This window comes from Drosophila innubila, chromosome X (assembly GCF_004354385.1).
Source record: "Drosophila innubila isolate TH190305 chromosome X, UK_Dinn_1.0, whole genome shotgun sequence".
Taxonomy (NCBI): Eukaryota; Metazoa; Arthropoda; class Insecta; order Diptera; family Drosophilidae; genus Drosophila; species Drosophila innubila.
The window spans coordinates 16,819,999-16,846,897 of NC_047626.1; the positions used below are offsets into that span (position 1 = coordinate 16,819,999).

At 35.8% G+C, this 26,899-nt stretch overlaps 2 protein-coding genes across 3 annotated transcripts in view; one reads left to right on the top strand and one right to left on the bottom strand.

Moving 5' to 3' along the window:
• Positions 1-26,899, top strand: part of LOC117794124 (high affinity cGMP-specific 3',5'-cyclic phosphodiesterase 9A) — a 58,190-nt gene that overhangs the window by 22,147 nt on the left and 9,144 nt on the right. For both annotated transcript variants that reach the window (XM_034634610.1, XM_034634611.1), the window contains 3 exons: positions 12,314-12,639; positions 18,975-19,126; positions 19,199-19,306. In XM_034634610.1, coding sequence (XP_034490501.1) covers positions 12,314-12,639; positions 18,975-19,126; positions 19,199-19,306 — 586 coding nt within the window. The remainder of the gene's footprint in view (positions 1-12,313; positions 12,640-18,974; positions 19,127-19,198; positions 19,307-26,899) is intronic.
• Positions 23,099-25,286, bottom strand: LOC117794125 (neprilysin-11). The gene has a single exon (XM_034634612.1). The coding sequence runs from the start codon at positions 25,186-25,188 to the stop codon at positions 23,218-23,220; it is 1,971 nt and encodes a 656-aa protein (XP_034490503.1). The 5' UTR covers positions 25,189-25,286; the 3' UTR covers positions 23,099-23,217.

Below are 26,899 nucleotides of genomic sequence, written 5' to 3' on the forward strand. Positions count from 1 at the left end.
TATCTGCATCTAGCTGATAACCCCGCTGTCAACTCATAATACGTTTATTTTGCATTAAATTTGGGGCAAAATAAAAATGGAAAGAGTAAAAGGGACGCAACCTTTCTCCAATTTTGAGGCCTGAGGCCTTGTTAATCGCATTTGGGTTTTTATTTCACATGATCGACTTGAAAATTATGTTTAAAATGCTTGAACAACAAAAATAAATAAATAAGGAAGTAAAAAATGTGAACTGAACGCGTTCTATAAATCGTTTTCGTTATGGATACGACACATTATTTTTTTAACTGATTAAGTCTTACATATAACCTACTCTGATAAAGTTTTTTTTCTCAAAACTTAGAAAAAAATTCTTAAAGTTAAAAAACACATCTTAATTTGAAGAACCTTTCTAATAAGACCAAGTTCTTTTAAACAAGATTCAATATTCTTATATGTTATTATCACAAAAGTAAGTAGGAGAGCAAATGTTATAAAATACTCAAGACATAAAAGTTAATTAATGGTGGTTTTAAATTAATAATATGTTTTTTTTTCAAATTAAGTTTTACATCATGAATTAATTATACTTAAGAGATACTAAACAAGTAACACTTATTTTGGCCAATAACGACTTAAAATAAAAAAGAGAATTGATTAAGTTGATGATTCTTGGCAAGGAAATTAATTTTTTGTTAATAACAATATTTTGATTCAAGAATCATTTAGTTAAAATCTGTGTCTGGAAATCAATCGATCAAATACTCGGCTTTGTTTATTTAATATTAATAATATTAATCCCTGTTTAAATGTGCATTAGTCAATTTTCGTTTTGATTAATATTTAAGAAGTTTGGTGCTTGGCTAAGTAATATTTAAGGTCATATATTGCTTGGCGAAATTGAAATTGCATAATTTCTGCAGCACAACGCAATATATATTTCTGTGTGTGTGTTTGTGGGCGTGTATATATGTAAGTGTGAGTGTGTGCCTTGACAGAGGAATAACCGAAATGACGCACATGAAAACTTCATTTGAGTTAAGCATTTAATTTGTTAAACGTACAGCAAGAGCGAACGAGAGAGGGAGAAAGCAGTAAAATGACAGAGAAAGAGGGAGAAAGACTGTGTCAAAAATGTCAACTAACCATATAGTGTGTGCTTGTGTGTGTGTGTGTGTGTGATGTGTGTTAGAAAGGAAAGGTGAAAATAGAGTTGGCCGGCTGCAAACTCCCTTAACTCATTTAATCAGCACAAAGCGTTTAATCTGGCAAAATGTAAAACACACACACACGCACAAACAATAGTCACACACACACACACAATAACATAAAACACAGACAGACACAACAAGGCATCATTGAGGATACAATATGATTACGCGCATATTAATCAGTGTGAGTGTATGTGTGTGTGTGTGTGCTGCCACCGTGTAAATTTAATCAGTTATAATACACTCTATTATGAGCCTGACCAACTCTTTCTACGGTCTCTGTTCATGCCTCAGCTCTCAGCTCTGAATTTGGATGTTAATGAGTGTATTGAGTGTGTGTATTGAGTACTCGTGAATAATGATTCGCATTTAAAATGCTTTAGGTCAAATGGAAAACCGAAAGAGAAACAGAAACAGAAAAGGAAAACAACAAAAAGAAAACAAAAACAAGAAAAATATATAAATAAATAAAATTAAAGATACAGATCAAGATACAGATACAGATAAACAGAATGCAAATGTGAAATCCACAAGTAAAACTTTCATTAATTTAAAAGTCAGCGAATTAATGAGACTCGTTTATCAAGTTCAACAAATTTAAGAAAATTTTTTTATAGCATTTTCATTGTGTCAATCATGAGAAGCCCAGAAAAATTCACTAAATGAAACTAAATGCTAAGTACCAAATATTACAATAGATAAGAGAACCTTTTTTAATCCTTATTTAAACAGCATTTAAAGTGAATTTGTAGCAGCTTTGCCTCGGATTAGCTAGTAATTGTGACACCACGGAGGGTAAAATAATGTTTATCATTTTGACAGCTAAGATAAGCCACTGAATTAGTTGTATAGTAAGTCATATTCAATCCACTAGCGAACCGCTAAAATATTTATTTAATTAATTTGAAAACTCTTACGATACTTCTGTATATGAAACAAAGTTAGTTTTTTGAATAAAAGATTCGGTTCGACAAAAAAAATAGTTACCTAAATTTTTGAGACCTCGAATAAAATACGTCATATTTATATCTTCAAAAAAATTTTGATTATTTACAAATTTTGATTTATTTTTAAATAACAAATTTAATTGGCTTAGGAAATTAAATAAAAATTAAAACAATAAAAATACTTTTTTGTATTTAATTGAACCAAGGTCCGAATCCAAACCTTGGTTTGCAGTCTTGATATCAAGTGACATTTCTTTAAAGGAAGCCAAAATAAATTTAAGTAAATTCAAATCAAAAATTTTAATCCCTGAATAAGTTCTTTGCACTCTTTGAATATTATATACATAGCTTTATTGAAATTATATTCCAATAATAGTAAGTTATTTTAGAAACAGTTTTCCAGGGTACTTTCAAGCAGGGAAAGCGAGAAAGTTTATGAAAACAATATTTGTAATAGCTATATTTGTAAAGCGCTTGCATTTCGCATATTAAAATTGAAAAGAAGATGGTCATGTTTTTGGTGCTAAAGTCCAAAATGCCAATGACAAGCTTCAATTAAGTGTAGAGACACATTCAAATATTCTTACCCACACAAGTACACACACACACGCACACATACACACACTCACATACGCTTGATTGAAACGTTTTCATTTGCCTCAGCTACCTTTGCGTTCTCCGTGTCCCCTCATTTCTTTTTACCCCTCTCTCTCTCTCTTTCTCGCTACATTTTTCGTGCTCATTCCGTTGCTTCAGCCCCTGTGGTGTTGTTGTTGTTGTTTGCAAGCTGTTGGCCATCAATTTGCAAATTTTTCACCCGCCTTCCAACATGTGTGTGCTTGTGTGGATGTGGGTGTGTTCCCAACCTTACTAGCGACTGCAGCAGTTTTGCTTTTGCTTTATTTGCATTAACCGCAAGCGTTTTTGTGGCTCTTCCCTTACTGTCCCGAAGAACCGCAGTAGAAATGAGTTTGTTGGCCAGAAAAATACAACGCAAAACAAGCAGCAACCACAACAAGCAACAAACAAAAACAACAACAGCACCAGGTAAAAAACAGCATTAAAAAAAAACATCAAAAATAACAAATAATGCATAACGAGAATGCAATAATTAATTTGTAGCTCGCACACAACGTGGCGTATGCGCAACGTCTGCAGTTCGTTGTTTCTTGCCTACTTTTGAGCGCGTCATCACAATAAATGTATGTACATACATCAATAAATGTAATGACGAAAAACAACACACTCTCGCACGCATTATATTATAGATAAAGTATGCAGTAGTTAATTATAAACATAGCGTGTACAAATCGAAGTAATGAATAGCCCCAGGATCCGAAATGTTGACCCTGTTTAGACGCGAGTATCGAAATATTGCACTGAACTTTGAAGCATTAAAAGCTAGCTGCTTATAGTAGAGTTTAAATAAATAATGTAACAGATTCCGAATTTAAAACTCCTCTTAAGATAGAAAGTTAATTTATTTTTATAATTTTTGTCTCTTTGTTTAATGTAAAAATAATAATGACTGATTAAATAATTAAATAATTAGTCTCACTTACTAAAGCATCAGCAAGTATTCAATCAAAATAAATAAATTATACTATATTAATGGGAACACTGCTGTTTGCAAATTCTTTTTGTTCCTTTCGTAACATCATTTTAATTAATTTTCAAAGGTTCATGCCAAATTCTTTGACGGAAAATGTTTTGATTATAAATATTTCAAAAATGCTAGAAATTCACTTACACCTCGGGGAATTTGTAGAAGCACAAGCAACAATTCCTTTAAGCTAGTAGAATGTCAACCAGACAAGCTAGCCTTGGCAATGTCTCAATTCTGATGGAGTAATCGGAACTCAATTCCCCATAAAGTGCTTGCTTGTTAAGCAGCAGTCGATTGACTTTTGCGGTTTTTCTGCCTCATTGTTTAGCCCAATCGGGCGAGCATTGCGGTCAAATCATATTCCCAAAGCATTAGCCCAACTAATTGGCAACAAGTGGGGCATTCCAGAGACTTCGCAACGACAACATCGTAGTTGTGGTTGTAGGTGTAGGTACCTATGAGGCAGGACTCTAGTATGCCAAACCATAAATTAAACAATTAGCCTTTGGCCTTTGGTGATAGAGGTACGAGAATCAAAACGCAAAAACAACAATAACAAAAATGTAAAGTGAAAGCAAATGGATAGAGGGAAAAAGGAAAAGAGGCAAGTAAAACGGTAGCCAGAGTTTCATAAATCAATGCAAGTCCAGAAGCCAAAAGGGCCAAAGGGGAAGAGAGGAAGACAGGCAGGAAAGGGCCACTTTTGGGCAGTCATTAATTATGCGAGTGTATAAGCCATCATTTCACGCCTAACAATATGCAATAAAATATGAGTTCTCTCTCTCTCTCTGTATTTGCGTCTGCTTGTGAATGTGCGTGTATGTGTGAGGCATTTAAAGCGAAGGGCAATGAAAAAGCATCCAACGAAAAAAGTCGAAAAACAACAACAGAAATACGTGGCAGAAAAAAGGGCCAACAAAACGTGCGCTGATGTTGATTATAGCCACATTATGTATACAAGTTGGTTGTAGTATCAGTTGTTGTTATTATTGCTGTTTTTGTTGTTGCCCTTTTTGGCCTGTTGCTGCTGGCTGTTTAGCCCTAATGACCCCCCTTTGCGTTCTCTAATTAATTAATTGATTGTAATTAATTATTTAACGCAATGTTATTCGTCGTATTTTTACAGCCGTTTCTTTTTGCCGTTATCTGTGTGCTTCTGTTCATGTCTTAGATACATTCAATATGCATGTTTGACAAAACGAAACATACTGCAACAATGACAACGACAACAACTAATGACAAATCTACAGTACAAGGAAACTTGTTGACACCAAACCCAATTTAGTTGCTCGACTACAAAAAATCCTATTCCTTTGTTTAAGTAACAATAAAATCTACTGAAAGTGCTAATTAAATGAAAAAATAATAAACGTAAATAAATTTGTAAATGAATATTTATGAAATTGTATAAATATCACAGTAAATATTTATATATTTTCGAAGATAGGTAAATGAACAAAAATGTAATGAACTCACATTGAACGAAAGCTTAAGATGACTTTACATTCAATGAAAGCGAAATTAACTATAACTGAATGTCATAATTATTCTAAACAAATTTAAACTTGAAACAAAAGATTCATACTTAATGAATGCGAAAGAATGAATTCCGAAATTCTTTAATTTTAAATGAACAGAGTCAAAAATGAATTTTTGTCTGAATATGTTTATCATTCGGAATTAATGTGTTATAAACAAAAGACAAATAAATTGAAGATGAACTCGCAATGAGCGACAGTTGTGAATACTCGTAAGTCAAACCGTATTACAGTGGCCATTACAATTTGCCTTCACTTGACCACACTGCATGCTGAGAACAGAGAATTCATTGTTCGCTAAGGGCGGGCAAATAACTTGCTTGTTCCTACAGAGAGCAAGGGAATTGATTAATGGCCAACGAGGTGTACTTGCCAGTACAAAAATAGATAAGATAGAAATGATAATGGAAATGAGTTGAAGGGACAAGAAATGGTCATGACAACGTGACGTATGCGCATTGTAAAAGCAACTGCAAAAATTTGGAAATCGGTTTGGTTAGCTCGGCTTGCCGCTTGGTTTAACCACATAATATTATGTTAATCTATCAAATAGCTCTCGTGTCCTGTGTGTGTGTGTATTGGGGATGGGTATGGTAAAAAAAAATATATCGATATTGAAATTGAAATTTGTAAAATTAAGTCATATCGGAAATAAAAAATAAATATTTGATATTTTGTATATACTCAGCTTAATCAGTTAAATTTAAAAATATTGAATATGCATCGTAGTTGATTTATTCTCTATAATAAATGTTGGACAAAATAACTTAATCAAAATAGAAGAAACAATTTTAACGAAAAAACTAATTTGGTTAGCATTTATAAATTTTATGAATAGCTTAAACTAAAATTTTTTAATTTTTCAGTTATAAATAAAAATTTTATAATATTATTTTAAGGTTACATTTTTATTTTATAATTGTTATAAATATATTTTCTTTCTCTCGGTTGACTGCTGTCGACTATAAATAAATAAAATAAAAAAAGTAAATATCGTTTCTCTGCAACGCTACAGCGGCACCTATCCCTAAAGTGTGTGTGAGGTGTGTGAGGTGTGTGTATCCTGGCGACAAATTGGCAAATGAAACTGCGATTCTCCTTTGTCTGCTTGGCACAATTACTTTGATTTCGCATCAACTGGCGAGCCGTGCGTCTGTTGGTGTGTGTGTGTATGTGTGTGTGTATGGTTTTGTGGTGCCTTACAGAATTCTTGACACTTAATACAATATAATTGAGGCTGCAGGTGTCAAAGGACAAAAACTTACTCCTTTAGCTTTCTAACCACCACTTGCGTCTATTTTTAACTGCTGCCTGTTGCTGGCAATTTGACATCTGTCATTTTGGGTGTCATTTGCAATTCTTGATGCCACACACACCACACATAGCACTACACATTCACACAATTGATGCATCAATGCATTCAACAAATGTGAATGCAATATGTAAATGCATGAATACCCCTACCACAATGCCACGTCCTTCGCTTGCACTTAACATCACGTACCCCAAAACGAAACATAATTGACAGTTAATATTTTGCAGCTGCCGCAAACAAGAAGAAGAAGTGCAAAGAAAATGAAGAAATGCAGTAAAATTGCGCCACAGTTTCCCCATTGCGATGCAAGTGCACTGTGGATGTGTGTGTGTGTGTCTGGTTTGGGAGTGGGGTGGTAGGGAAGTGAAATTCATCGATCAAATTGTCACGCTTCAAGTGGAAATACGGGGGGATGGCTATAAAGTTTGGGGCAACGTAAAAACGTGTAATTCAATTTTCCATTAAACCAACCCAAACACAAGAAATGTGCGAAAGAAGTGTTACCCAGGGTTGCCAAGTGGCAAAGAAAAGAAATAATAAAAATGGATGCAAGAACAGCACTCAGAGTTGTGTCACCGAATGAAGCACTCGTACTTCCATGAATGCATTTGATAGCATTCACTTTGTTGCATGCGACACACACGATAATCTACTGACAATTTTACATTTTTCTTCTCACTTTTTTTGTATTTTATTGCTGGTATGAAGAGTGTGTAATAAGTCAAGATAAGCTGGCCAAGAGAAGCAGCTTTGATGCTCTTAAAGCAATTGACAATTATGTAGATGCAAATTATTCTTGGAAAATCTTACAAAGATCTTTTTCTCAGAAATTGTACTTTTGCCGAAACTGTTATACGCAAGGAATCAATATGGTTACGGTTTTGGTTCCGGTATGTTTCGACACTACTATTTCGGTGAAAGGTTCCATTTCAGTTTTATTTTTTCGGTTTCGGTATCAGTACCGGTACCATTTTAAAATGGTAATTTGTCGTTTTATAATAATTATGACATCGAAGTAAATATCTAAATTTAGAGGAATACAATTTTTTTAACGAATTTAATAAAATTTGAATGCAGAATAAATTTATGTGCCAAACCATGAACAAAATGACATTCCACTTGAAAATCAGTAAGGATTTGCCGAATTTATGAAAGTTTGAAGTTGGTCGAACCTTTGACCTAGCAACTTTACAAGTCAAAATTTTTGTCCGATTCGACATGATTTTTTACAGAAAAATGAAAGGTGTCAGAATCAAATTTAAAGTGATGTTTTATACTAATTACGATATAAGGAGTCGATTAAAAGTAAAAACTTGAGATTTAAAATTTAAAATTTTTAAAATTCCAAAGGGGGGACCCTTAGCATCGAACCCATGATCTAGAGGAAAATAATTTTTTTTTTTTTAATTAATTAAATTTGAATGCAGAATGAATTTAGAGGCCAAAAAAAGATCAAAATGACATTCCGCTTGAAAATCGGTCCTGGTTTGACCAAGCTATGAAAGTTTGAAGTTGGTCGAACCTTTGACCTTGCAATTTTACAAGTCAAAATTTTTGTCCGATTTGACATGATTTTTTACAGAAAAATGAAAGGCGTCAGAATCAAATTTAAAGTGTTGTTTTATACTAACTACGATATAAGGAGTCGATTAAAAGTATAAACTTGAGATTAAAAGTTTTGAATTTTTAAAATTTCAAAGGGGGGACCCTTAGCATCGAACCCATGATCTAGATGAAAATAATTTTTGTTACAAAATTAATTAAATTTGAATGCAGAATGAATTTAGAGGCCAAAAAAAGATCAAAATGACATTCCGCTTGAAAATCGGTCCTGGTTTGACCAAGCTATGAAAGTTTGAAGTTGGTCGAACCTTTGACCTTGCAACTTTACAAGTCAAAATTTTTGTCCGATTTGACATGATTTTTTACAGAAAAATGAAAGGTGTCAGAATCAAATTTAAAGTGTTGTTTTATACTAATTACGATATAAGGAGTCGATTAAAAGTAAAAACTTGGGATTTAAAATTTTCAATTTTCCAAATTTTAAAGGGGGGACCCTTAGCATCGAACCCATGACCTAAAGGAAAATATTTTTTTTTACAAAATTAATTAAATTTGAATGCAGAATGCATTCAGAGGCCAAACTAAGATCAAAATAACATTCCGCTTGAAAATCGGTCTAGGTTTGACAAAGTTATGAAAGTTTGAAGTTGGTCGAACCTTTAACCTAGCAACTTTACAAGTCAAAATTTTTGTCCGATTTGACATGATTTTTTACAGAAAAATGAAAGGTGTCAGAATCAAATTTAAAGTGTTGTTTTATACTAATTACGATATAAGGAGTCGATTAAAAGTAAAACTTGGGATTTAAAATTTTCAATTTTCCAAATTTTAAAGGGGGACCCTTAGCATCGAACCCATGACCTAAAGGAAAATATTTTTTTTACAAAATTAATTAAATTTGAATGCAGAATGCATTCAGAGGCCAAACTAAGATCAAAATAACATTCCGCTTGAAAATCGGTCTAGGTTTGACAAAGTTATGAAAGTTTGAAGTTGGTCGAACCTTTAACCTAGCAACTTTACAAGTCAAAATTTTTGTCCGATTCGACATGATTTTTTACAGAAAAATGAAAGGTGTCAGAATCAAATTTAAAGTGATGTTTTATACTAATTACGATATAAGGAGTCGATTAAAAGTAAAAACTTGAGATTAAAAATTTTAAATTTTCAAAATTCCAAAGGGGGGACCCTTACCATCATTATACAACCATGGCTTCGATAGTCAAGAAATAATAAAATTTTCGAAATGAACAAAATATGAATACAAAAGGAATATAGAGGCCCAACCATGATCAAAATTACAATCCGCTTGAAAATCGGTACAGTTTGCCAAAGTTATGAAAGTTCGAAGTTACTCAAGCCTCTGATCAAGCAACTTTAAAAGTCAAAAAATTTTTAATTTTGATTGATTTGATTACTATGTGAAATAGTAATACTTTTTATTAAGCACGAGTACTATCAGCAAGTAATTAAAGCAGTAATCAGTTAAATAATGTATGCTTATATTATAAAGTAGATTTGTTTTACAACCTGAATAGAAATGCTATCTAATTAGATGCTAGAAACTCGAAAACTTTTAAGTGAAAAAAAGTCAAATAGATTAACTATTTGAACAATTCGATTTCCCTTTTCAAACCATTTAATGCTTTTCAACATTATTAAAATCATAATCTTTATAGGAGTAAAGCCTAACTAGTTTTTTTTGGTTCTATTCGGAATCTATGCGATTAAGAGCTTTATAAGTTTGCAGTCCATTGGTTTAAGCTTTTTGTATATTGTGGCGTTGTTGCGCGTGGCGTATACGCAATACAAATCCGTCTGCAGTTTATTAATCAAACGAAACGAGAATTAACTATTTTGAACATTTCAATTCACTTGGCCAAAGCTGGCAACGAAGCTAACAAATGGCTTTAACATTGTTGGAGCTAAAAAGAACTACGCTAGATGGTGGTACAGGTGGTAAAGGTGGTGCAGTTGGTTCTGTTGTGGTTTTAGTGGTTGGGGGGTTAAATAGAAATGCGCTGAGGACTGTGCTTAATTAAAAATTGTAAGTGGCAGTAAATTAATTATAACCGCGGCCCGCAAAGTGTTTGGTTTGCAGCAGAAGCAGCGGCCACAGAAGCAACTCCACATGTGGGCGGGCAACAGGGGCGTGGCTGTGTCGATACAGGTGCGCAATGGAGCAGGTGGATGATGAGGTCGTTTTCCCTGTTTAATGATGTTATATGTTTTCTTCTCTTCTCTTCGCCCTCTCTCTCCCTCCTCTCTCTCTCTCTCTCTCGCACTCGCGCTCTCCTCTTCAGCTGTCAGCATTTTATTGTCTTTGTGCATCAAAAGCAGCAATTTTAATAAAATTTCCATCGTTAATTATGTGTGCGCTCTTATGTATTTACCTATTTATCCATACTGGGAGTCAGATGTGGAGAAAGTAAGATATATGAGGGGAATATCTGCAGGTTTATCTCAACACAAATACTACAAGTACTCTCTGTTGTCAGTTGTCACTTATGGTTAGTATAGTAATCCCAAACTATTTAGTTAATAACCTGCCCCAGGCAAATTGATGTCAGTGCAACAAAATAGACAATTAAACATTTCAAAAGATATTGTGCAAGTGACTTATGAATTTTCAAATACAAAATTATCTACATCAAGACAATTGAATATATGTAAGCGTTTAACATTTTCACTGGAAATGAAGTGAACATGTAGGATATGTGACAGCACGTTTATAATGCTAACAAATGCAGGTGTTAATAAACTAATGTTGTACAGTTAAGTTGTGTCACTTCAGTAACCATGAAAGAAAAAGATTACAAAAATGTCATTCTTTTCTAATAGCGCGAAACTAATTGAGACTTTGTATACAAATCATAAAATAATAATAATCATAAAATTAAGTTAATTGTTTTTTAAAATTTGGTTTTTTTGGATTACAAAATTAATGTTCAAAATTAAGAAAAAAATTAAAAGGTAAAACAATTTTTTTTTACACCGGTTCGCGAACCGCTAAAGCGAATATCATCTTTAAATAATTTATTAATTATATAATTTAATTTAAGTTGTAAAATTTGATTTCGGCAATGCTATGAATGTAATGTGAACAACAGATATGAAAGGCAACTCAAAAGAAACGGACAATGTAGGACGCCAAAAAATACAAACAAAGTCCAAGTTATGTGCACTAATAAACTAAGTATCTGTGGACTATGGGCTATATGCAAAGTGAAAATTATGGTGCTCTATGCATACAAAAAATGGGCAAACAGGTGATATGGTGCAGGTTTGGTGGTGCTCAACTGTGGTGCTATAGAAATTCTATTCGATACGCACGGCTGACAATTTAAAACTCTGTCAAGTTTTGCCCCGGCGGCCACAGATCGACAGCTCAGCTGTCGCACCTCACACACACACACACACACACACACCTGGTGACCTACAAGATACACACATACATAACAAAATACCCCAAAAAAAAAAAAAAAAAAAAACATTTTTGTTGCTGGTTTTTTTTTTTCTTTCTTTCTTGTAGTTGTTTCATTTGGTCAGCGAAGCATGCGACCGATTGAAAATTTAATTTCCCGCCCATGGCACCAAAAACGAGACACTGTCCAGTTCAGAGTTCATCTCTCTCTCTCTTTTTCTCTCTCTCTCTCTCTATCTCTTTCTCTCTCTCGCCTCTGTTCGGCCTCTGTTTGGCCAGTGTATTTCCGCTATTTCAACGTTTGCAGTTCCGTTTCACTTTTCAGTGGATTTTGATTTGGTTTCTTCCCCTCTTATTCTATCGCTCTGTCCCTGTCTCTGTCGCTCTGTGACGTGTCAGTCTGTCTGTCGTTATTCAATGTGCCTTGTTTATGGCTCTTCATTTGCAATAATCCAAATTGCCATGGCTACCAGTCGACTTTCCAGCTGTATTTCCTGTTTCAATTTGCTGATTTATTTATTGCCACTGTCGACAACAACAACAACAGCAACAACAGCAACTACCACTTGACTGATTTCCGTTCAGTCACCAAAGTCTGCACAGCATTTCAGTGTCCCACAAAAGCCCATGTATCTGTATCTGTATCTGTATCTAAAACTCTATATTATATTTTGTGTATGTATTGTTTTGTATTTTCGTATTTATTTTGATTTCATGTTCTTCATTGTAGGTCTCTCCAATCGGCCATTGGGCCCACCACATCGCAAGAGCAGTCTACCAAAGCATCAGGAGGTGAAGCGTCGCTTCCTCGAAATTTGTGATACCAACTTTTCGGATGAGGTGAAGGCAGCATTGCGTCTGCCAGCGTTCGATTCATATGAATGGGGCGATGCGGATGTCATACACCTAATGCAGACCATGTTCCTCGAGCTGGGCTTCATTGAGAAGTTCAGCATACCCGTCGATACGTTGCGCGAGTGGCTCTACGAGGTCTACAAGCACTACAATGAGGTGCCATTTCATAACTTTCGGCATTGCTTCTGTGTTGCCCAAATGGTGAGTACATATGTACTGCATTTACTATATGAAAAACTAGAAGATTAGGTCGATAATATATCTAAAAAAAAATATATCTAAAATCTTAAATAACTCAAAATATGTTTCACAGCTTAAAAAGTTCAAATACCTCGCAATACAACTTAATTGATTGCATTCTCAAATATGAAATATTTCAAAGGAAAATTTAAGTAAGTGATTAAAATAATCAACACTTAAAAATCAAGTACATCGTTGATTGATAGGTTTTTTAAATGCGAATGCTGGTAAATTCTAAATCAATTATATCAATTTTGAATGCCTATAAATGCAATTATACAAAGAAATCAACTTTTAATATAATTTTTTTTCCAATTTTAACTTAAATGTCATTGAACTTACTATATTTACAAATACCAAGTAAAGTAAAGTTACGTAATCCAAGTATTTCAAATGTGAGCGCTAACAAATTGAAGATTATAAAAATGTTTAACACTCACCTTCTGTATTTTAATTAAAAATGCGTACAAATATGTATAATTAGTTTGTATTTCCAAAATTCTGTAAACTGTACCGATATATTTGGACAATAACAATTGAAGTATGCAAAGCAACATTAGCAATATGCAAATTTACAGAAAAACAATAGAATATATTTTATTTAGAGAGACTCTATAGAATTAACTGTCAATTTTAGCCATTTCTAGCCTTATAATTAGATGGCAATCTATTATTAACTGAATATATCAAATTGAACTAGTTTATTTATAAACAATGCCCCTGTGAAGTGACGTCCTTTCGTTTTGCTCGGCCTGAGTTCAATTTGAATTGCTTACGAGATGCTTTGCAGCTATGGGAAATGTGGGTATAGATAGTTTTATGTTTTGTATGTATTATGTAGCTATAAAGAATAAACCATGTCTAGGCCCAATGAAATCGATATTATCCGAATTTCTACCTCACTCTCTCCCCATCCTTCTGTCTTGCTCTGTCTATCTGTCTAGGAATGAGCTCCCAGTTGTATGCAACACAAAAAAATATAAGTATAAAACGCCAAAGGGCGACTAAGAACACGAAAAGCAACTAAACAAACGCATACACATGTGTGTATGTGTATCTATAAGTAAGAATAGGCCTATTTATAGCTGAAAAAACACATACACACACTCACACACACACACAGCCACAGACAAACAATAGCTAAAGAAAGCACACAACAAGTTTTTCAGCATTTAAAAATAGCAGCAACTGAAGAGACCAAGAAATGGACGCGCCAAATGTTGCCCAGTACGAGATACCAACAATAAAAACTACAACTACAACTACAACAACAATAACAACATAACTGTAACTACAACAACTGAACAACTGACGAACTGACAGACTGGACAGTAACCAAAAAAAAAAAAATATATATTCGTCAAGCATTTACAGCAGAGGCCAAAAAATGCAGAAATAATACAGCGACCCACTTAGATGCTCAAGTACCAACGAAGAATTTTCCAAGCCGAGTTTTTAACCTACATTTTTGGCAAATGAAACTTGTTTTTTTTTTTTTTATACAAAATAATACGTATACGTACATATATACGTGTACATATATTGTTTGTGATTTTCGTGCTTTCTGTGCTCCACATTTATATAAAATATTAATTCTCTGTTAGTTAGTATCTTGAGTTGTAGGATAATGTGGCGGCTTCTTTGTAGCATATTGTAATAGCGAGTTCAAGACAATGCAAATGAATAAACAATGAGATACCAATTTATGTCCCGATAAATCGAAAATTATTATATATTTAAAGTTTTAATATGGATTAGAAATTTTTCTATTATACTGTTGCCGAATTTAAATTCTATATTCGAAATTTGTAGTCCTGAGCTGAGGACATTTTAAAGATCAAAAAGGAAGTTGTTTCATACATACATACATATTTATATCGTGATCAAATTTGGCTAAAATCAAAGTACCATATCTTATAGCTTTCAAAGAAACAATAAGTCGACAATTGAATACAAAGCTAAGTTATTAATCAAATTTTGTTTTTGAGCAAATAAAATATATAAATGATTATCTATAAAATAAAATTAAAAATCATCATCATCAAATGTAAATTTAATATTATCAAGAGTATAAGAATTATTATTTAAGAATTTAACAAAGATCAGCAAATATTTGGAATTTATAATTTAAAATTTATTGAAATAAAAGATATATGCAAATCAACTTGATTACAAACTAAAAACACAGACGTCAGCTTTGGGTAAAACTATTAAAAACTTTGACAAAAGTTGATGGAAATACGTTAATTAACTGTTGACAGTGAGGGGCGTGACACTTTGACGGCATTCTGAAAATCGCAATGGAGTTACACAAAGAGAGATTAAGAGTTAGTGAGTGGCATATGCAACTGTTGCACTTGAGGCAGCGAACAGAAGTTTTTGGATCTGTCAAGGTCCTCTCAAATTAATACTTTGAACTGCACAGAGGTCACTTTAAATTACGCGCAATGCAGTCAAGCATTCATATCACGCTTTTCGGCTGATTCCTTTAATAAGCATACGCACTGTTGACGCATAATGCTGCAACAACAACAACAACCATATCGACGACAACAGCAACGACAATAATGACCACAATTGAATGAGAGCAAATGAGAGACTTGTTGTTGCTTTTGCCAAATCGCTGCCTTTATGGTTTCAGCGGAGGTTGATACTTTAATTTCTAACGTAAAAATAAGAGCGATAAATATTAGAACTGATATATTCTACTTTGACATATTAAAGACGCAAGCAACTTTAAATAGTTGTTAAAACAGCGAAGTAATCTACAATGTATACAAACTGACAGACTATAAGATATCACTTACATTAAATAAATTTGAGATATCAAAAAACTAAACATTGTAAAGAAAGAAATTTATAATTTTACCAAAACTTAATTGACTTTCATAAAAACATACAATTTTATTGAAATCTCTCTCAATTCCCTTGTGCAAAAATTTGAGTTGTGTTTGAAACTGATTGAGCAACCCTCGTGGCAGCTGTGTTAGTCGGCCTCTAAGCCTCAAAATGGCCGCTAGACTCGTCTGCATATGCGATGGTGCGTATTTTACAATTCAATGGGCGACCATTTGCATAGGCTCTCATGTATGTATAGCCCATGTATTTACTTCTTCCTCTCCCTCTGTCACTCTTTCTTTCTCACTTCCGCCATCTATCTATCTCTCTGTCTGTCTCCGGATAGGACTCTACAGTCGTTAAGCGGCTTTCGCTTTTGCCTTCCTGCCAACGACAATAACAACACAACAAAACCAAAAAATACTACTTGGAAATGCTACAGTCATGCAATGCCGACTTTAAGACACCCTGTACGAGTTGATTTTGAATAATCAAAATATGCTAAAACCCAAACAATGCTAACGTCGCAATACAATATGCCTATATAAATAAAATTAAAAAATATAAATTTTTACTTGTTATTCGTTTTTCATCTCCTTTTGTTGCTGAGTAAACTGCACAGTTTTAAAGATAGGACGTTCAGTTCGATTGTATACGCTTCCTCTTATTATTAATCACAGTCCCACCTTATTTCTACAAAATGGGTTAATCAAAATGGAGGTTATCGCGCCTAAATGTATGCAATTCTTTTAAAATTAAAAATTTATAGTTACAATAAATATAAGTTTTAGTTAAATAGCCGGTATCTTATAGTCGGGTACTTTAACAATTTTAACTTCACTTTGTATGTGTACTTTGCAAGTACAGAGTCTACAAAAACAAGTGGACGGCTACAGTCAGGCACGCTCGACTGTAGGATACCCTGTGCCCAGGTACTCTTTACTAAATCTTCATTTTCGATGTAACGTTCCTATGGCAGCTATATGATAAAGTGGACCGATTTTAACCAAATTTAGTCAAGATGTATAATACCAGCCCAAATGCATATTCTATCAGTTTGGCTCTGATATCTTAACAAACAAAAAACTTTTTCATAATAAAACTTCATTATCGATGTATCGTTCGTATGGCAGCTATATGATATAGTGGTCCGATCCAAAAATAAAAACAAACTTGATCTGCCTATGGTATCCAGAAACCTACATACCAAGTTTGAAGTCTCTAGCTCTTATGGCCTCTGAGATCGACGCGTTCAAACAGACGGACGGACGGACGGACAGACGGACAGACAGACGGACATGGCTCAATCGACTCGGCTGTTGATCCTGATTAAGAACATGCATACTTTTGGCGACTGCCACGACCCCTTCAGCCTGTTACATACATTGCCAAACACATTATACCCTTCTTGGGGCATGTTCAATGGGCTCAGGGTATAAAAATATTGTTGAATTATTGAGTTGACAGTGGACCATGGCGCACACACATATACACAAACACGCAACCATACACACACACCCATACACACACGCACACACACATACACCAACACATTTTGACAAATTCTTGCAGGCAAATGAGCGAGTCATCGTCTGAGCTTTTCATTACCAAAGTGCAGTTTTTGTCAGTTGCCGCTTGCAAGTTGCAGTTGATTTCCTTTGGGTGTTGACGCTGCAAAACTTTTGCCAGTAACACTTGAGGCTTGCCTGAGTATTGCCAGAGGGTGAGGGTGGGGGTGGTGCTGATGGTGCTGACGTTACCGCTACCCACTCGCTCTTCTTTTCGTTCCCATTTGCCTGTTTGTTGACAATGAATTTAGATAAACTTGTGAAATTCGAAATGCAAACAGCATTTGCATTTGCATAAATTTATTGCACTTGCACAGCGTCAAACGCACAGTCATGCCAACCTCTTACCCCACCCCTCACTCACTGCTCGAACACCCTCTGCCTCGCATTAGCGACTAGACCCCGCCGGCATTACCCCAAAAGATTTTGCATTCACACTACCCCTTTCCCGTTCCCGTTCCCGTTCCCTTTCCCGTTCCTGTTCCCGTTTTCCGTTTGCCGCTTTGCACCTGCCCCCGTTTAATGCCAGAGTAAACGCAGCAAAATCCAAAGTTTTGCTGCAACTTTTATGACCTCCTCCTCCCACTCCCCCAGCCCCTACCCCCGGGCATGGTGCAAGTTTGGTGAGCAGCAAAGCGCAAAGCAAACTTTACGCTGCTTTTGTATTTCAAAAAGCTTAAATTGAACGCTGTTGAAATTCCTTAAGGGTCTCAACCGGCCAAGTCATTTTCATTTGCAGCGACGACTTGCCTCATAAAGGTGCGGTGGGTGGGGGATTGGGGGAGGGTTTTAAGGTGAAGTGTGAGGGGTAACACTAGGTGTCTAGCTATGCGATAGCGGTTGGTAGGGGAGGGGAGTGGGGGGCGCTTCTAGATATAGCTGCTTGGTAATTGCAAAGGTTTCGCAGCAGTTTGCAGCAGACAAATTAAGTTGAAATCAACTTTACCTTTTGCCATTAGCTTAAGCTTTACCTTTTCTTTGCCTTTCATCTCTGTCCCTCTAGTGTTGATCTTGGCCACGTTTAAGCATCAAATGTGATTTGGCTTAATGGTTAGCAACATTAAAAGTGCTCCTCTGACAGCGACCAAACCATGGCAAGACATTGCCGTTTTTCAAGATATTTAGAGCATCGACAGTGCAGCAAACACTTCATTTAATTAGCCAAATTGAGAGACAAAGACAACAAAGACAGACCAACAAAATTTGTGTGTGTGCGTGTGTGTTAGAGTGCGAAAGAGATAAGTGTTGAGCGATGGCCAACAAATAGTAACGACTAACTAAATGAATGTCTATGTAACTGAAAAGCAGAATTATAAATAATTTGCAGTGATCATTCGATCATAAAAACTCTCTACTAAGCTAATTATTACATCATTAGCGTGTTTTATTAATTTAATATAGATTTATATAGCAGTTATTTGTTTTAATAATGAAAAAATCAGTCAAAAATGTAGTACAGCGTTTTGCAAGAGCATCAAATCTTGTTCACTTATATTACTAACAATAGAAATAAAAATTAAACGCTTATTTTCCGAAAAAAAAAAATGTGTTTGGTATTTAAAAATATTTACTGACTTATCAAACCACCCTCGTACAAAAAAGAAAGTTACAGTTAAGAAATTTTGGAACATGAATTTTCTTAATCATAGATACTTACAGACATGATTATACAATCGACACAAATAAAATATACAACTTAAATATGATTTTTTTTTATTAAATAATCCTAGAAGGGAACAAAAGTTGAAGGGCATTTCGTAGCCTACTATATAACTTTATTAAACAGGAATATTTGATCTTCAGGTATTTAGGTTAGGTCAATATCAATTTAAGTAAAATTTAAGGTAAATAAATACAAAATGTATGGAAATATTTGTTAACAAATTGCAGATGTACGCTATAACACGTCAAGCGAATTTACTGAATCGTCTGGGCGATCTGGAATGCCTCATCCTGCTCGTGTCCTGCATTTGCCACGACCTCGATCATCCAGGCTATAACAATATCTATCAGATTAATGCACGCACCGAATTGGCGCTCAGGTAAGATCAAGCCAAAATTAATTGATAAGTTTAAATGTAAATAGAAATCTATATATTTAATGATTGATACAGATATAATGACATCTCACCGTTGGAGAATCATCATTGTTCAATTGCATTTCGTCTGCTGGAGCATCCAGAGTGCAATATATTCAAGAACTTCAGCCGGGACACATTCAAGTGAGTAGCAAACACCTTTCTTAATGACAGCGCTATTTAAGCCTGGTCTATTTGGGTCAGTTAGGAGGGAGAGAAAGAGAGAGCCTTTTGGGTCGTAGCATTTAATTGCCAAGTTTTGCTTCGCTCTGCTCGTATTTTATGCGCGGCACGTACAAAATGATGTTGCATTAAACGTCGGACCACTGCCGGGTCTAATTAACAGGCAACAGGCCAACAGCTGCAACCGTTGAAGCCATGCCGCATGCCACACGACTGCATGCCATGCTCCTTCAAGTGTATCGATTTGTTGTCTAAAAACTTTAAATGGCGAAGACACAACAAAAGCCAAACTCGAAATACAGCGTTGTCCTTGTTATTTCTATTCAATTTTAAACAGGATCCTCTTGGCCAAGCTGGCAGGACATAAGAAACAACCGAACAGAAGTTCAACTTTAGGAGATAACAAGCCAAATGAATTCTCACAAATTGCACTCAACGAGTTTTTCTGGGTTACTTAAAATATTACTATGTACATGTACACAGACATTTCCAATTTTCTTCCTCATATATAAAACAAAAACAGTTACCATTTAATATTTATAAAATAGTTTGTTTTAAAGTTGCGATAATTTAAATTATAGACTGTCAACACAGCAAAGTAATGAAACTATAACTTGAAATTTACTCCTGAATCTATCCTTAAAGCGATTAAAAAATTGTCTGAATACTCCGAGTCTTAACTATACATCAGATTTTGTATCTTGACAGTTGTTATTTTAAAATAATTCAATTTAATTGTTATTTTGTATTTTGAATTTAAATAAGATTAATTACTTTCTGTCTACGACAGATAATGCCCTATTTATCTTTAACCAAAGATTGCTTAATTATTCATTCGTCTCAATATAGATGTAAGGAGAACTAAAATATGTCGTGACTTAATCTGTGACTCCTATTTCACAAAATGAAATAAAATTATGCCCCAAAATAAATTGAAAAAAAATCTTATTGTGCCTCAATTAAAATAAAATAGAGCTTCTTTAACTGATTGTCTTGATTTTCAACGGAAATATGTTTTGAGCTTATTTATTCTTCAGAAAACGATTTAATTTAAATTCAAGTAGTTGCTTATATATATAAAATCTTATCATCTTGTTATTTTTGTAACTAATGCAATGTCTTTAAGTAAATTCCAGAAAATCTACTGTAGTTAAATAGCTTATACTAATTGCAATTCAAAAAATTCTTTACTTTGCTTTGTACTTGTTTTATAATTTAATCTAGAGCTTAAATAGAATACTGAAATTTTCTTGAGTTGATTTCTTATAATTATCCTAATTTAAAATGCAAACCGAAAGTTATATTGTGTATACTAAGCTAACGAATTTTGAAACTCCAAGTGCCTCATTATTTATGATAAACAATATAAAGATATTATAGCTTAAGCTGATTCTTTGCAGTTGCCTGTTTCTAGTTTCCTTTATTTATTTATCGATTCTTCATCTGTTGTATTTAATCTGGTCTATTATTATGCTTATGCTTATAGCTATAATATAAAGCGCAATTGTGCAATATTCATTGCAACGGCATCGGCAAAAATTCCACAAACATTAATTAAGTGGATTAGGAGGGGAAAATGTTTTTGACTTTGAATTGCGCACATCACGTAGACGAAGAAAATCAGGGAAAGACAGGGAAAAGCGAGGCCATCATCATCATTAACAACTTCATAGTCATTATTATTCCATGCAACATCATCATCAGTAGCAGCAGCAGTGGCAGCAACAGTGGCAGCAGCAGTGGCAGCAACAGTGGCAGCAGCAGTGGCAGCAACAGTGGCAGCTGTTGGTGGTGTGGCAATGCCCTAAAGACTTACCATACTTCTGCCCATTGGCTCCTACCCCTACCCCCACCCCTGCTTCTTCCTCCTGCTCTTCCTCTTCCTGTTGCTTTTCAGGCCGCACTTTGGGCGCCTTCACGTCGTTTTGCTGTCAAGTTTGCGTGCATAAACTGCTGCATACTTTTGGGAGTTTTTGATGGCAAAACTTGACTGAAATGCCACATGCACAATATGCTCGTAAATGTTATGCAGCAGCAACAATAGTAGCTGCCACCAAAAGTGGCAACAACTTGCCAGCGATACTCTTTGCCTCTTTTCTGTTTATTTAATCATACACATATACATAACACACACACACACACATGTGTGCATCGTTGTTATTGCTATTATTACTATGATGCATTAAGTAATCAGAAGACGACAACAACTGACTTGTCAGATTGTGTCGCATATTTCAGTTTTTCTGGCTTTTCATGTCATCCATAAACATTAAAATGCCATTTGTAAACAATCTGAGAAATGCCGAAAAGATACAAAATACAAAGATACAAAGATGTGTCTTTATAAAATACTGAGCTTAATTTGCAAATGCTTTTCATAAAATTCCTTTAAATATTAACACTATTTCATGAATTCGAGCAACACACGAAAGTTGTCTAATTGTTAATTAAAATATCTGTGAATTTGCGAATCGAATAAAAAACATTATGAGGTGTACACAAATTTTTATTTTGCATATTCAACAATTTAATAATTCTCCGATTTAATGTACCAATAGAAAGTTTCCACTAGCTGGTATGATGAAAAATATGATAAAATTATTTAAAAATGTTCTTAACATTTTTGTAACTAATTCAAAATGTATTGTTTCTTTTCATACTTACTTAAAAATGTTAAAAATTCGACATTTTACAAATTAATTTTCTCCTTTCTCATAAAGAAATTTTGTGGGAAGGAGTGGGAAATTCTAGGAAGAGTACACAAAACTGATCGATTTTTCAATCGATAACTCAACAAAATAATAACATCTGCCAACCCTCATATAGATATATAGTATTTCCAGTGGACAGCTTGCATTACGTTCTATCTTTAAATTCACTTCGCTTAAAAATTCTGTTTGTGAATGGATTTGGAAATCCCCATGTCAGCTTTGTGCAGTTAGCTTTGTGTAAATTATTGCAATTAACACGTTATAGAAAATATTTAATTCTGTCTCACTTTTTTCTATGCGAAAGCTGAAAAGTGTTGTAAGAAGTGTTGTAAACTGAGCAAGTCACAAAAATAAAAAATATATATTTTAAACTATTTTAAATTGAGTAGATTAGCTGGCTCGAGGTCTCAAGAATTTAACAATTAGAAAGGTCGCCAACCAACCAATTTAAACTATTTTATTTAGGAAATCAGACCGGAACCGTTAACCGAATCCAACCGTTTCCTTTTTAGAAACGGAACTGAAACAGTAATTACTTTTATAAATTTTAATTTTAGAACTTAAAACTTTTAATTCACTTCTTTTATCGAAATTAGCGTTTCATGGTTTTGTAAAAAATCCTGCCAATTTGTATAAAAATATTGACTTGTAAAGTTGCTAGATCCAAACTGTCATAACTTTATCGGAATTTTATTTTTAATTTTTTAAGTTTAATTTTTTAGTTTTAATTTAATTTTATTATTTAAATAAAATTTAAATAAGTGTTTCATCAATATTCGATTTGACTTGTGTTTTTCGATAATTCAAAGCTTTAAATGCAATTTAAGCTATTATTTTTGTCCTGAAGCAAACCCTTTTTAAAACATCGACCCAAAGACTTTAGTTCATCATTCAGAGAGTAAGCTCATTGTTGTCATAAGTCAGTATTAAGCTTGCTCGCCACATAAGAGAAATCTCTGCAGTGGTCAAGTGTGTATTGCACTCGAAACTTGCCACAATATGTGGCACACCTTTGCCCAGCTGTAATGGAAATGCATTGAAATTGAATTTAGTTTAGCCGTTCGATTCGCAAACACTTTAATCTTAGTATTGTACATGATCACTTAAGCAGCTTCACACAGTTGCACAGTTGCTCTGCTGTGTCTGCCACATGTGGCAGCCTCACCAAATGCGGCACTTGTTGGGCGGATGCATCAAGCTGCCAGCTTTGCAGTCAAAGGTGTCGGCAAATTCCGGAAAGTTGCCCAAAACATTGTTGACACGCTCCCAATGCGAGGCGTGTTGCTGCTGCGTGCCGCTAGAGAGCGCTGCCGCATGTCCACACCAGTTTTGCGCAAATGCCACAAAGAAGCTGCGCATTGAGGAATGATCCGATTGTGGTGGCAATGTCTGTTGCAATGTCTGTTGCGACTGCAACTGCTGCCGATACGCCTCAAAGGCCAAGCGTAATCCCTCGCTGTCCGCAATGTTCTCGTTGATAGTCAAGGTCGCGTTGCTGTATCTCGCACCCAAATAGCAGCCGGCCCGCAAACCGTATCTGATGATGGCCCTCGCCGGCCACTGTCCGCCTGCCACATGCCCCGTGGCATCATAGTTGATGCCATCGTAGTCAAAGCCGTGCATCATCTCGTGTGCCAGCATATAGCCCAATCCGCCGTGCAGACGTGCCAGCTGTGACTGTTGCAACGTTGCACTGCAGTCAGCATTGCTGCCACAATTGGAATTGGAGTTGGAATTGGTGGCAAGCAGTGGCTCACGCAGCAGACCCAACGGCAGCTCAATGGCATTCAACTTGAGTCGGTAGTAAACGTTGACATCCAACGGACCCAACGAATGCTCCGAAGAGGCGCCTCCGGTTGAGGCGACACAAGGCAGCTGCAGGCACTCCAAGGCCGCGCGGAATTGCAACGTTGCCTGAGCTTGCGACAGACGCAACAATTTAGCATCGTAGACATCGCTCTGCAGTTGTTGTTGCCCCTGTTGTTGTGCTTGTTGTTGTGGCGGCAACAGCTGTTGCTGCTGTTGCTGCTGTGGCAACAGCAGACGCATCGCTCGCAGCTTTTGCAACGCCAACGTTTGTGTTGCCGCATCCTGTTCGAATATGGGCGTGGCATTGATCAGACGCTCGAATTGCAACTTCAACGAGTCGAACAGTTGCTGCAACTCGACCTGTGTGCGACTTAGAAATGCGGCTGCTGCCGCATCGCTGCCATGCAACAGACGCAGCTGCAGTTGCGCCAATTGTTGTGGCAACAAACGATTCAGCTGTTGCAAGCAATGCTCACGTTGCGCCGACAACGTGGCATCCTCATGCAGATGCAACTCAAAGTGGGCCGGCAATTGCAACAACAACCAGCTGGACAGAATCATCGAGTCCGCTGCACTGAGCACACGTTGCAAGCGTTGCAGGTACTCGGTGTCGGCCACAAGCAACAATTGTGGCGTATAATCATCGCCGAGCAGCAACTGAAAATAGTCGAGCAACTGCAGCTGCGGCAACTGTTCGGCCAGCTGTTGCAACGTCTGCGGGGCATGCAACACCAGCGTCTGGCCACTGGCCGGCATCAATCGGCGCAGCTGCTGCTCAAACTCGACCAGCTGATCCGCCAACATGGCGGCCCGTCGCACCCGCAACCCCAACTCGAGCAGCAGATACTTCAGATAGCGCTGATAGAGAAACTCGCTCTCCGCACTCGTGCCAAGCAGCTCGAAGCTGGGCGACAGCAGATAGAAGATACGCTGCTCGGCCGCCTGCCAATTGGATTGGACGAGTAGGCGCCACAATCCCTGGGCGCCAAAGCGACGCACCGCCGCATTGCCGCGCGGCCAATCGAACTGTGTGGCATTGTTGAGGAGCGGCCAATCCGGCAGCACTTGCTGCACTGCGTCCATGTAAACGTGCAACGATTGACGGCTGCTCATGCAGCTGCCATAGAATGAAAACAATTGCTGTTCCCCGCCATCCTGCTGCTCATCGTGCTGCTCAAAGTGTCGGACAAGCAGCTGCTTGTTCAGCGCCCGCAACTTGGAGCGCATATCATGGGCGCCGAGGGCGCGCAGTCGGTAGGGGGCGTGCCAGTTGCCACAGGCATGCTCATGGAAATTCTCGCACGCTGATTTACTCACATCCATTGCATCCTCGTGTGGCTCCGGTTGCAGCGGCCAACCAAAGATGCCGCCATTGCAGCCGAGCAGCAACAACAAGAACAACAGCAGCCCGATGCACGTGCACGTACACGTATGTTGCATGCCACACAGCATGCTGTAAATCAACATTTGCGTCTTTGCTCTTTGCTTTCAATTTTCTACTAAGCTGTGTTCACAACAAGCAATTGATAAGCTCGACACTCGAAAGCTTATTTCATTTTTTTTTTTTTTTTGTTTTGATAAGCTCTGACATTGAGGTTTATGCAATGCCAATGCGCTGATAGCTCAGCTGCGAGGGTTGCTCGAAACGAGAGCAAAACCAAGACATGTACATTGTACAAGTTTGTTTTTATTACAAGTATTTTACTTAGGCATTGACACAAGTGATTAGGCCTACAAACGGAGCCACAACCAAGGACAGCGAAAAGTAATTTGCAATTAAATAAAAGCCAGAGACAGAGACAAAGATATAGAGTGGAGGAAATTAGAGGGGAAAAGAAAAAGAGAGAGAGAGAGAGAGAGTAAATGGCAGGGAGCCCACGTGTAATCAATTAATCATTACTTATACGCCATGTTAAACCAAATTAGCTACACATCTTCGTCTTCGGCTCTCTCCCCTCAATACATCTCTCACCTTTCACTTCTCCCGCAGCGCTTTTAATCAAATTGAAAGCCAAAGTTTACATTAGAGCAACAAATTCGAAATCAAATTCAGAGATGGCATGGGGGAAAACCTTTAATCACGAGTGCTTGAAAGCTGAAAAAATCCAGCAGATGCTCGTTGAAATCACATAACTATTAATGTTAATACAAGCAGGCATGTTACGATTTTCACTTTCAATTTTATAGGATTGCATAAAGTGTATTTTTTACGTTGAACTTAGGCTAAGCATATAAAAAATATATTTAATCAGACTTAAATTCACCAACTCAATATGCAAAATATTTACAGAATGAATTCAAGCCAGTTAAGAATTATTACTTTCGTTAAATATATGAAGATATATATGTTATTTATTTTTTTTAAATTTTCTATCAAATTGGGGTTTAAATATACTCCTCAACTAAGTTCTAGATTTACTGACTCAACGACTGAGCTTTTGATGACGTTCAAAAGAATACGTATCTCTGAGATTGACGAGCTTGTATCAACAACTGAATTGACTATGTCTATCTTAATTATAAACAAAAATTTATACACTTTATAAGTTTCGGGATGTTAATAATATTTAATGGGTATATCTTGTAGACGGAAGACAATATAAGTAGTATAATTTTGAAGGTAGATTTGACAACTAATATTTTAACTTTATCAAATCCTTTCATTTTTTTTTGCAATGTATGTTTCATATATTTATAAACAAAAATAAAAGATGGTCTACATGTTAGTACTACAGGGTATTTAACGCAGCTTGCATAATATTTATTTAAAAGTAAATAAGGAAAATAGTTATTTTTAAGTGTGACCTCTTATTTTATATTTATATGTCATATACAAGAACCTTCTATAGCTCATAAAGATCCAGAAATCGAAAACCCAAAAGTATTTTTTGCAACTTAAAGCATAGCAAATATCAAATATGTATAAACATTATGAAAATAATAATAGTATATCTAAGTAGCTAAACAATTTGTAAACTAATTGCGAACCATTTTTTAACTAGTTGTGAACCAGTAAAGTTACAGCAAAGATCCA

Coding starts and splice junctions, on each gene's coding strand:
- LOC117794125 (XM_034634612.1), bottom strand. CDS start 25,188: ATGGATGTGAGTAAATCAGCGTGCGAGAATTTCCATGAGCATGCCTGT.